This window comes from Anoplopoma fimbria, chromosome 9 (genome assembly GCF_027596085.1).
Source record: "Anoplopoma fimbria isolate UVic2021 breed Golden Eagle Sablefish chromosome 9, Afim_UVic_2022, whole genome shotgun sequence".
Taxonomy (NCBI): Eukaryota; Metazoa; Chordata; class Actinopteri; order Perciformes; family Anoplopomatidae; genus Anoplopoma; species Anoplopoma fimbria.
Genome location: NC_072457.1, coordinates 9,465,364 through 9,477,675, shown reverse-complemented (window position 1 = coordinate 9,477,675; position 12,312 = coordinate 9,465,364). Strand labels below are relative to the sequence as shown.

The window sequence follows — 12,312 nt, the reverse complement described above, 5'->3', positions numbered from 1 at the left end:
AATTCTGGCTCACCATAAAAGGAGTTTGTGTGCTGCTTTTGTGGCACCTTTGCAGAACGAGCCAGAATGCATCTCTTGTCTGTGATCACGCTCTTAAGGGTCTTTCAATGAGCACAATATGTTATGTATTTAAGTAGCTTTAAGGATAAATTGAACTCCCTCAAACACAACATTCTTAAATTTCACTCTCAAGGAAGCAGCTCTATTGGAAGAAAGGAGGGCGATTGTTTGAATATCCCAGTTTAAGTGAATGTTCAAGTAAACACTGACCTACACTGTTCACTGCTCCTTTTTCTACGAAGCAACCTTAATTCCAAACGGACTTAAGTGGTACATAGTAACATCCTTGTTCTGTGTGTGGCGGTATTCATTAGGATGACCCTTTCTGTGTCACCTTTCATTTCAGGAGTCAACAAGAGTAGAGGTGTCCCCCCCCCCTCCCTTAGACAGCTTAGGAATGCACTGATCTCCTCGTGTCTCAACATTCCCTCTCTCTTAAATCTCCATCTCCGTTTGTCGTTCTTTCTGGTTTGTTCTTTCTATCAGTCAATAAAAATAAATAGTTTTTATTCTGCAGGAATCTCTTGTGACGTTCAAAGCGCCTACCGTTACAGTGAACGCTTTGGTGGTTTGATGGTTTGAGGATAACATATCTCCAGAATGTTGATAAATGGTAGACGCACTATGGGCCAATCACCGCTCTCCATGCGGTTATCTCACATTCCAACTAACATAACTTGAAAAAGAGAGCCACAATGGAACGGGCATTTAAATCATTAACTTAGCATGAATAGATCACACTTATTTTTCACTTTTATTTGAATTTAACATGTTTCCACTGCAAAAACATAAAATTAATGATGCCTGGATGTGGACACATTCGAGCGGTAAAAATGGAACGCTGGCACTCAACTAGTGGAACATGGATTTGTGCATTTTATCATCTCTCCACTGGAATTTTTTTATTCTAAACTGTTAATTTCCTGGCATCTTTCTAAAGGGGATTCTGATAATTGCTTAAAAACCTTTCAAGTAATTTGCTCTCTGAACTTTTTGGGATGTTCAGATTATAGATATGGCTTTAGAAATGTAAGGAGGAGGAGGTTAAATTGTGATTTGTGGTTTGGTTTTATGAGCCCTGTGACTGTGAACTGTGAAGATGTCTCCTTGGAAACTCCCAGCTCAGCTCAGTCTGTACGATGGTGTGTGTTTGAAAGAGGCTGGATATCTCTGTCATGGAGAAAGAATAAGGATTGACAGTAGCAGCGTATCAGTGACGCTGTCTGTTTATATGCACAGACAGAGGGGATAAAGACTGTAGGGGGGGAACGACCCCAGTCTGGCCGGCTGCATTGTGAGCTATGGGGGTCATGATGGAATTTCCTGAACTCCCTCCAGGCCCTGAGATAGATTAACCAAACTGGGGGAGGTGTGTGCACTTTAAAGAAAAGATGCCTGTGCACTCTATGCCACTCAGTAATGGTCACTTTTTGTCTTTGTCTTGTGTATGTATTGTCCATGTTGTCAGGAAGTGACCGACTCCTGTTTACTGGCTGACCATGGATGTCTTTGCTTGGAGTCATATGCTTCACCACAGAGATTATTGGCATGTTATGCATCCTCCAAGAATAATTCCTCATCAGATGTTTGTGTGTTATGGTTCTTTTGTTGTGAAAGCTTAGTGACAGCCATCGTACATCAGTTCATTTCATACAGTTTACAATTAGATCCATCGATAAATGGGATCAGAACGTGAATGCACACAAGGCAATGTGCAAGTGCAACAATTACTTTAAAAATTCCATAACTCCAGAAAGTTTCCTGGACCAAGGTGAGGAATGTTGGAAAAGAAATGGAAAACGTAGCAGTACATAATGTCCTCTAACGGTTCGTCTCCCTCCCTCTCTATTTTCCTCCTCTCCTCGCTGTATCTTTCTCCCTATCCCTTATCCCCTCCTTCTCCTTTATCCAGAGCGAGGACTCCGATGAGGACGAGCCTTGTGCCATCAGTGGCCGCTGGACCTTCCAGAGGGACAGCAAGCGCTGGTCCCGTATGGAGGAGCTGGAGGTTTTCTCCTCACTGCCCACAGACGCTGCCCTACCCCCATTCCCCAAGGACCAATTATCCCAGAAAGGCAAGCTCGCCCTGTGTGAAGGCAATAGTTCGGAGAGTGTGCTGACGGACCTCAGTGAGCAGCCTGAAGTGGGCTCCATCCACAGCAGCGGGAGTGGAGGAAGAGTAGGAGGAGAAGAGAAGAGCCACGGCGCGGCCCTGTCAAACGAAGCTGCAACCGCCGGTGCCACTCGAGCCAGCTCTGTAGCTAGCATGTGTTCGTCCTCGGGCACAGGCGGGTCAGGGTGCGCTAATGAGGACTCTCTGTCTGATGGGATGCCTCCATCGCCCCTGGAGACGCTCGGACAGTTCACCTTTGATGTGAAAACAGGGATGGTAGGACTAGTAGGAAGTCTGGACAGAGGAGGCGGCAGCGGCAAAAGCACACGCTCAAGAGCGAAGAGCTTCCTCAAGAGGATGGAGAGTCTACGGCTGCGCAGCGGCACCTCCTCCAAGAGGAAGAAGAAGGGGAGCGCCACTGGAGGGAAGATAGAAATCAGTGGCCCTGTCATCAAAGAGGGTCTGGACGATGACAAGCTGCGGAGGCTCAACTGTGTGGACATCTCCAGTCTCAACCTCAACCAGAACCTCAATCACCACCGCAATCCCACCCAGACTATGACACTTAACCGGAATCGCTCTGTATCCTACTCCACTCAGACCAGCAACGGCAGCACTGGAAGTACTGGGAGCAGCCAGTCCGAAGCTAGCAGTGGAAGTGCAGTGAGCACACCGAGCCCGGTGACTCGCGCTCGCAGCCACAGCACAGCGGCAGGCTCTAGTAAGCGGGGAGGAATGTATTTGGAGGGTTTCGATCCATTCAGCGTTCCTGAACAAGCTTCGGGTTGCGAGCCAACGCCCCCACCCAAATCCGCCCCACCCATCCCCTGCCAAGCTAGTAATGGGATGACAGTTGATGAGCAGAACCGCAGGAACAACTGCAGTGATCGAGACAATAGCAGACATGCTGAAGAAGAAGAAGAAGAAGAAGAGGAGGAGGAGGGAGAGGACGGCATGATCTTCTTCTACTTACCGGAAGGTCACAAGCCTGGAACCTTCCCCAAAGCCCTGGAGGGCGGGAGTTCACGCAATAACAATGGGAATGATAACGGGAACTCTGTGATCCTCAGGGGGCGGCAAAGTAGATGCCAGCGCCATTGCTCCTCAGACTCCGTCGACAGTCGTCTCAGTTTTTATGACAACGTCCCCTACACTGAGAGGGAGGAGGAGGGAGAGGAGGAAGAGGGGGATGAACGCAAACTGGAGCAAGTGCTACAACACGTCAGCGGCCTGCAGCGGTTTGTTAACGCCTGGTCAGAGGCTGTGGCCGGCGAGGAGGAGGAAGAGGAGGAGGATGAAGAGGAGGAGGGAGACTCAGACTCAGCGCTGGACTCGGCCTCCCCGTGCCCGTCCTCCCCTCTGCAGAACCGGCTGGAGGAGACGGAGAATGGGAGTGACCAAGACAGCACAGGAAACCCGCTGGGAGAGGGAGAGGAAGGGATGAGAGAGAGAAGAGATTCTGGTGTCGGGGCGTCTCTAACCAGAACCAGCAGGTCAGTAAAGCTGCAGGAAAACTGTCTTCTGACTGATACTGTATAACCATTAAAGGGTCAGTTCACTCAAATAATAAAAATGTAAAAATCTCACCTACCACTCATGGTATCTTGTTGTGGTTTTGAGATATAAACCTCTGAGCCACCTGCCTCCATCCAAATATAAAAGAGGTGAATCAAATTATCTTTATTGGGCTCACAGCAATAAAAACTCCCCATTCAAATCGTTTTAATGTGACTATTTCTTCTGTTGCAATGAAAACCTACTTTTATATACATTTCTGTTCTACTTTTTGCTGTTTGGTTGAACTGATCCTCCCAGAGACAACTATAATTCCAACAAACGGGCTCCAGCCTTTAGTTTTGTGTCAAACTCCTGTCAAACATTATCTAAATTCATGGAAAGCTCACGGACAACAAGACAATAGAAAGACTAACGCTGAGGCTCCAACAAAAAAAGTTTTCCATAGAAAGTGACAGCAAAGGATGAACAGGGGGACACGCTGAGACTTCTCTCCTTACGTAATGCTGCTGGATACTCTGGAATGCTGTTTGGTCTCCATGGGGACCGTTGCTGTCTCTTCAGGAATCCACAGGCAGAATCACATTCGGGGGGGGCCGTACAAGTTTTTAGTCTTTAAGACAGACTCCTGATTGATGTGAACATAAATCCCCGTAATCCCTGAACTGATCACTTGGCACATAAGACTACAAAGCCTGTGTGTGGATTTGTGTTATTTTCTCATTTTATGCGTACACAAAAGCATGACGTGTATCCCAAGAGTTAAACTGCTATTTTTTTTTAAATCACATCTCAATTTCTGCTCTCTCCTTCTCTTTCCTTGTACCGACTCCAGACCACAGAAACTCCGCTGGCCCAGCTTCCAGAACTCCCACCGGCCAAGCTTGGCCTCGGCCCAGCTCCAGATTAGCTGCCAATCTGTGCTCCAGATGAATCTGCTCCAGAAGCTCTCGCTGCTGCAGCTCACTGCTCTGCTGGAGAGACACACCCCTACAAACAAACATGGCTTCAGCTGGTGAGTAGAATGGCGGAACATTAACATGCGTGTTTAAGGGACACAGTATTGAGCATTGAGCAGAAGTAGATTTCATATAGTGCTTGTTTGGGCCACACACTGAGGCTTGTTTGTCATGCGGAAGGCCTTCTGCTTCAGGCTAATTATTCCTTGTAAGTGATGCCCTCGAATTTATCCATTCAGCCATCCATCCATCCAACTGCTGCCCCTCCGTCACACCCGTCTCCCAATCCCCTCTATCTGCAGGTTGTTGTATAGTGTGGTGACGGCTGTCCACAGAGGTTGGGTTTCACATTCTTTTCCCAGGCCCGTAATTGCTGGGAAGGGGCGTACATTGTCTTTTTCTCAACGGGGCAATCATGGCCATTCGCACGCTCGGTGTTACAAGAGCTTGAGGTTGGAATGATCTGTCCTCGACAATTATTCCTCCACAACTACCTTCTCTAACACTTCTAGATGTTGGTCTGAGGACAGTGTATATGCTGCTCTTGATTATCTAATGGCACCTATTATGTTTTACAGTCATTCGATTTTACTTTTACCTACTCGTTCCATCTGTTTATCCGCGTTTTTTCTTTATTTCTGAAGTCCAATACTGGGGAAAAGTCCATTAAATAGGTCATTTTATAGGGAGGCCCTGAATGGAAAGCAGTGCAATATACAAAGATGTGACTTTGTTGACCAGAAAATACTGGATATTCTTCCCAGTCAAAACATATGATATAGGGGATCGTGAAATCATGTTGTTGAGAACCACACAGACATTAGCATTTACCCGTTTTTACTTTTTTTTTTTGAAACATCTCAAGGAAGTGTTATACTTATTTTCAAGGTCCAATGAGGAAAGTGAAAGCTCGCATAATTTTCTTGTGTTTTTCCACTTTCCATATTTCTTCCACCCGAGGCCTTCCTTGGACAGGAATAGAAGGCGTTATGACAGTCTTATGACAGGCTGGAGCTCACTAGAAGACAGAGGCCGCTTGTTGCCCGCTGGAGGCCCACACATATTCAGAATTCCGGCCAGGGATCATAATGTGCTCCTTTTTCCATTTTCTCCCCAAACTGTGGTCTTGTGAGCGGCTGTTTTTTACAAAGACAAGCTTGTCCTGAGTCACGCTAGTGTCTCTCTGCTAAACACACTCACACCCATGCAGATGGATACCCAGCCATAAATCTGTTGGTGCATTCTTGTGAAACGGTCGGAGTTGCATGTTTTAACTCCGGGGTTTGTGGTTATAGACTTAGTGTTCACTTGCTCCAAACACAAACACACACACACACACACACACACACACACACACACACACACACACACACACACACACACACACACAAACACAGAGTAACAAACAGCGAGACAGATACTTTGTGCGGATGTATAAAGCGGTGGGATCCTCCCCTTTTGACACCCATCTTTACGTCCTACTCCCCCTCTCTGTTCTCCCCTCACCCTGTTTATCCACCCCTCTCATAAACCTGGAGACAGGATTCTACAGACGCTTGGTTTCCTTATTGCACACACATATAAAACACACACACATGTTGGTAGCCGAGCTTATCCTGTACTGATGTTATTTAGTCTCGCAGGGTTTTACATTAAATAACATGTCTGAGAATGTAACATATCCATCTCTTGAGTCAAAATTTGTAATGTCTGTTGGCGTTTCTTTTTTCAACATAGCTGTTGAACCCTTGTAATTATAAGATGTGTTAATTACAAAGTAGGCTCTCCGTATGAGACCGAGTCAAAATGAAGGCATATCATGACATTGAGAAACCCTTTTACAACTACATTGCTAAAGTCATGTTAATATCCAATATGTAACACATATTGATGAGTTTTCTTTTCTTGTGTGTGTATGTTGCAGGGCTGTGCCAAAGTTTATGAAGCGCATCAAGGTCCGGGACTACAAAGACAGGAATGTGTTCGGTGTGCCACTACAAGTCATCGTCCAGCGAACCGGCCAGCCCCTCCCTCAGGGAATCCAGCAGGCCATGCGCTATTTACGCAACCAGTGTCTCGACCAGGTAATATGAAGTAAACAAATAAACACACATTCTATGTATGGACAGATGTATATACGCTTGTGCATATACTGTAATTGCAGTGTACATATAATGTCAAAGTTACTGCCAGTCTGTCATTTAGCTTTAAGTACTGTTTTCAGTTTACACAGCTAAGAGAAAAAAAAAGGTGCTGGAATAACAAAATGTTTAAATTTTAGGACAGTGCAATCAGTCAAATATTCTGGATGTTGCGTAAGATGGAGAAGTGAAATCGGAAAAAGCTTGATACCCACTCAATCAGTGTGTGTATATAGTTTTCTTTCACTTTTCTTCTTTCTCTGTCACACAAACGCTGAAGCGTGGAGGCCTGGAGAGAGTCAAAGGGTGCAGCTGTTAGGTCACCTGTGTCTGTCTGTTTAATCCAGCGACATTACGACATATTTATCTCAGTGCGTGTGTGTGTGTGTGTGTGTGTGTGTGTGTGTGTGTGTACATTCATAAAGGAAAGAAAGAGGGAATGAGGAGAAAATAGCTAGTAACGAAAGGCAAAACAGAAAACCGAGCAATGGTGTTCTTTTCAAAGCAGGACAAGGCGCCTCTGTTTGGAAATGGTGAAAGCTCACGGAAAATATTCAGGCTGGACAAGCTGACGGCCTTTTTCTCTTTTACTCCCCAACATTGCCATTTCATGAGGCCTTAAAAGGCCACTGATGAAGTCCTACACAACATGCCTACTGGGTGTCATGGGAGCTTATTATGAATACAGTCAACAGGATCTGCTGTGATGTAACCGTATTGAGTGTAAGCTCTTGATTTGGGGATAAATCAAGAGTATTATTTTTCAATGGCCTGCAGCTTTGTACGTGCTTCGGGCACATTGATCATTTTTGTTACGCCTTAATGATAGGAACGAACACTGTACTCAATACTGAGACTAATAAGGGAATTACAGTTCATAGCTGACTTATCATGTTTCGTTAAATGTCTGCAAAATGTAACCCTTTCTCTCTTTGTCCCCTACTTTTTGTTCAGGTGGGACTTTTCAGGAAATCAGGCGTTAAATCTCGTATCCAAGCTCTTCGTCAGATGAATGAGGCGAGCGGCGTGGATGGGGGAGGCCTCAACTACGAGGGCCAATCGGCATACGACGTTGCAGACATGCTGAAGCAGTACTTCAGAGATTTACCAGAACCCCTGCTCACAAGCAAGCTGTCAGAGACCTTCCTCCAGATTTATCAGTGTAAGAAAAACAGACGCGTTCAGTCAGTGTGTAAACAAAATCTTGTCAAAACATCACATGCCTTTACTTCACATACACAGCCAAACATCTGTAAACAGATTGCATGCTGGAATACACAAGACGGTTTTGTTTTAGAGCTGAAGATGCTCGCCTGCCATGGAGCAAGAAATTGTGAAACCGTGAAAAGAAAAACAAACAAGATGAGTGCAGGAAATACCTCTGGAATGAGGTGATATATGGGATTGGTAAATCTTTCTGTGACTCACTGTTACATGACATCCCTTTGTTTGTTTGTCATAGCTGCATTAAGAACATTTATATAAGGGAAAAAACGTGCATGAAGTATGGAGCGTAGAGTGAACACACACATGTAGGCTTATATAACACACTATGGCTCCATCCTGGCAGGCGAACTCAAACTCCTTCCCAAGTTACCCAACTGCCACAAAAAAGATGACATCATGTAGCATGATTGGTGGTATTAGTCGTTATAATATAAAAAAAACGAGCCATGACATCCTCCCTCTTTCCTCTCCAGACATGCCTAAAGAGCTGCGTCTGCAGGCAGCCCGTGCCGCCGTGCTGCTGCTGCCCGATGAGAACCGCGAGGCGCTGCGTACGCTGCTGTGTCTGCTGAGCGACGTGACGGCCAGCGTGTCTGAGAACCAGATGACTCCCACCAACCTGGCTGTTTGTCTTGCCCCGTCCCTCTTCCACCTCAACACCCTGCGCCGCAAGGAGAGCTCCTCGCCGAGGTGTGTGTCTGTGTGTCTGTGCCTCGACACCACTGTAATTAGCTCGTTTTAATTATAGAACTGCTTTTATTTTGATGGGCATCAATGACGCCGTTATTGTATTAGCAGCTGACATACCACGAAAAATGCTGTACATTCACAAAACAGGAAAGGGTCGATCGAAAGAAACAAAAGAGCAGGATGCCGTATACGGAGGGTAGAAAATAGAAGGGGAGAGAGCTAAGCTTGAAAAGGGAGTAAGGGAGAGAGACAGAGGAAATAGCAATGGGACATAAACATCTGTACCTAATTAAAAAACACATACTTTTTTCCACGTTAAGCTAGAAGAGGGTTCATCAGATGCACATTTTCTTTTCCATCCTCAACCCCTGGCGCTCCCTCTGGCCTCTCTCACACCCACTGTCGCCATGATGAATGCTGTTACTAATCTCGTCTTCCCTCTTTTCTCCTCTTTTTTGGTCAAAGGGTGATGAACAGGAAGCAGACACTAGGAAAGCCGGACCAGAGAGACCTGAATGAGAACCTGGCTGCCACTCACGGTCTGGCACACATGATCCAGGAGTGCAGCAAACTCTTCCGGGTCAGTAGTAGACATCCCTGGAGATGAATGTGCACTCTAACTTAGCAATGGATGGAAACAAAAGCTACATTCAGAATGGTTTACTGATGAATTAGGTCAATGAAGGCCTGATTGTGGACAAAACGACCAATCTCACCTCTGGTTGGCTGTATCATGTTATTACCAAATACCTTGTTTCCTTTTGTTTGACGTGCAAACAAACATTTTCCCAGTTTCATTTGCGCAAGCAATGTTATTGTGTTATTATAAAATAATATGTTAGATAAAGTGAATATGCCAGCCGCCCTACTGTTTTAAAGGGCCCTGTTTTGTAGAACTGTACTTAAGTTCATGTCTCTGTTCAGTTAAACCAAACTCAAGCATTTGTGAAAGGATTTAAAATGACAGAATAGTAGCAGTGACCACAAACCAACGAACCCACCCAATCCAGTCTGTATCTGTGTGTCCACAAGGAGAACACTTTAATGGATCAACAGGAAATAATCACAAACTACACTGTTACTTATCCAATTTGAATCCCATTCAGCCTAAAACGTTTGCTCTGCCGAGTGCAGTCGTCTCTGACATGCTACAGTAAACTCTAAGCGGCTGCATACGGTGGCTCATTAGTATTAGTTTAATTAGATTGCCTCCCAGCTTCCTGTTATGTTCACATCACAGAACAAATAAACTCGATTACATCATGAATTATTTTCTTTTAATTAGATCTCTACTGGCCCGCTGTGGTTCACAAAAGAAAGATGACCTATAAAATAATTTGACTGTAATTTGCATTCCATTTCAACAAACCTTTTTTTCACCTAATTAAAATCCATGTCTTAGACTTCAATCTTGTTAGTATTCGATAAAACCTGATAGATGATGCATATAAACAGATGGAGAGGGACAAAGAGAATGAGAAGGCAAACAAGGAGATGGAAATAGGATGTGCTGTGTTTCCATCCTTTATACAAGTTAGGCTTAATACAGTTACAGATTAATTAAGGGGGAATTAATGCAATCAGGGTGGAGATGCCCGGACAAAAACACAACAATAAGTCTGTACTGATGTTATTTAGTCTCGCAGGGTTTTACATTAAATAACATGTCTGAGATTGTAACATATCCATCTCTTGATTCAAACTTTGGTGTTTCTTTTTTCAACATAGCTGTTGAACCCTTGTAATTATAAGATGTGTTAATTACAAATGAGTCTTTGTGCTGATTACTCTTATCATAGAACATTTATAACTTAAAGATTCCTGCCAGACGTGTTTTAAGACATACACATATACTCTTAAAAAGTCTTTAAATTGAATCTAATATACTCCCTTGTTTAAAAAAAACGTATCAAATCAAATCAGCCTTCAGAAACAAATGGAAATGTAAGGCTTGGTTCTCATGATCCTCCTCCTCCTCCTCCTCCTTTCACTCAGATCCCAGAGGAGATGAGTCGCTGCAGGAACTCCTACGTGGAGCAGGCTTTGCTGCCGCGACGCTTGGAGGACCTCGGAGGTCAGGAGGCCGGGCAGGGAGGTTTCAGGGCCTACCTGCAGGACAGCCTAGACGCCCTCCTCAAAGACGCCAAGGACAAGTTTAAAGGTTACGACAGCTGCTCCACCCCTGAGCACGCCGAACTCGCCTGTAGGAAGGTGAGTCCACTTGAAACAGATCGTCTGCCTCTAGTGTGTAAACAAGCAAGCGTTCATGAAGCACACGACTATCTGTGTTTCCTGTCTTCTACTTTCCTCTCTGTTTCTGGCTTTCCCCTTTCTCCTGCTTCTCTAAATATCGAGTGGAAAACCAGCAGTTAGTGTTTCCTGTCCAGAAACACACCCGTGTGAAACTAGCCTGGCCCCTCAGCTTCTCATTCACATTGTTGGACTCGATCCCAGAATGACGTCAGCTTGACATAGACACACAAGAACATATACAACCTCTCATTCTCCCAAGCTTACATTTCCGGTGTCTAGTGTGCAAAGGAACCCTGTGTGAGGTTATCTTTTTCTCAAGATCGAGAGTCACAAGGCGAAGAGTGTTCTTCATCATCTGATGGCAGAACGAAGCAGCTGACTCGGCTAAAGGGCATCAGGAGGTTTAGAAACACAGCCTGACTGTTGTGCATAAAATGTTGGCTGGAATACCAATTGTAATTTCTGTTAATATGACTGATAAGGTTAGATCTCCTGCATTAGACCCTTGAAGTTCATATAAATATTAGGTGATTTCAAGTATTTAACATCTCAAACAGTTTTTTCGTAACATTGACTTGTCCATGTGAACTTTATGATCGCCCAGACCGAAATTTAGACATCCAACCCCAGTTTGTGTCATTCCCAATTTCTCTCTCCTCTCATTTCCTGTCATCTCGCTGCTTTAAAGACATAAAATGCAGCAGAATAAAAAAAGGAAATCATGTTAATTTGTTGGGTCTTTTCACGTGTTTTTCTCCAGGTGCATGATGGCTTTCCACTGCGGCTGTGGAAGGTGACCGTGGAGGTGCCTGCGAGTCCCGAGGAGGTTCTCACGCGAGTGCTGCGGGAGCAGGGCTACTGGGATGAGGACCTGCTCGAGAGCCGGGTGGTGGAGACCCTGGATGAGAGGACCGAGGTCTACCAGTATGTCAGGAACACCATGGCTCCACATCCCACCAGAGACCACCTGGTGCTCAGGTAAACATTAGCCCATGCTTCTTCCACTTCCTCCCCTTACTCACTTCTCTCTTTGTCTTCATCTTGTTTGAGGTTCTGCTCTGATTTAATGTTGTTGTTGTTTAAATCCAAACCTATCATTGATCTCCCTACCAGAACATGGGTCACAGACCTGCCGAAGGGAGCGTGTGCACTGGTGTGTACATCTGTGGAGCATGAAAGCGCACGTGTTGTAGGCGTACGGACCAATGTCCTCACCTCTCGCTACTTCATCGAGCCCTGTGGAACCAACAAATCCAGACTCACACATATTTCCAGGAACGACTGCAGGTGAGTGAATGACTGACAGGAGCCAGGACAATTTGCAGATTAGATTTAGTCCTAGTTTTTTTGTCAT

At 45.1% G+C, this 12,312-nt stretch overlaps 1 protein-coding gene across 4 annotated transcripts in view; it reads left to right on the top strand.

Annotated features, from left to right (window-relative positions):
- The window catches only part of dlc1 (DLC1 Rho GTPase activating protein), a 78,351-nt gene that overhangs the window by 64,167 nt on the left and 1,872 nt on the right, over positions 1-12,312 (top strand). For all 4 annotated transcript variants that reach the window (XM_054603895.1, XM_054603896.1, XM_054603898.1 and 1 more), the window contains 9 exons: positions 1,973-3,666; positions 4,524-4,703; positions 6,572-6,731; positions 7,743-7,950; positions 8,489-8,705; positions 9,171-9,285; positions 10,701-10,916; positions 11,719-11,936; positions 12,072-12,245. In XM_054603895.1, coding sequence (XP_054459870.1) covers positions 1,973-3,666; positions 4,524-4,703; positions 6,572-6,731; positions 7,743-7,950; positions 8,489-8,705; positions 9,171-9,285; positions 10,701-10,916; positions 11,719-11,936; positions 12,072-12,245 — 3,182 coding nt within the window. The remainder of the gene's footprint in view (positions 1-1,972; positions 3,667-4,523; positions 4,704-6,571; positions 6,732-7,742; positions 7,951-8,488; positions 8,706-9,170; positions 9,286-10,700; positions 10,917-11,718; positions 11,937-12,071; positions 12,246-12,312) is intronic.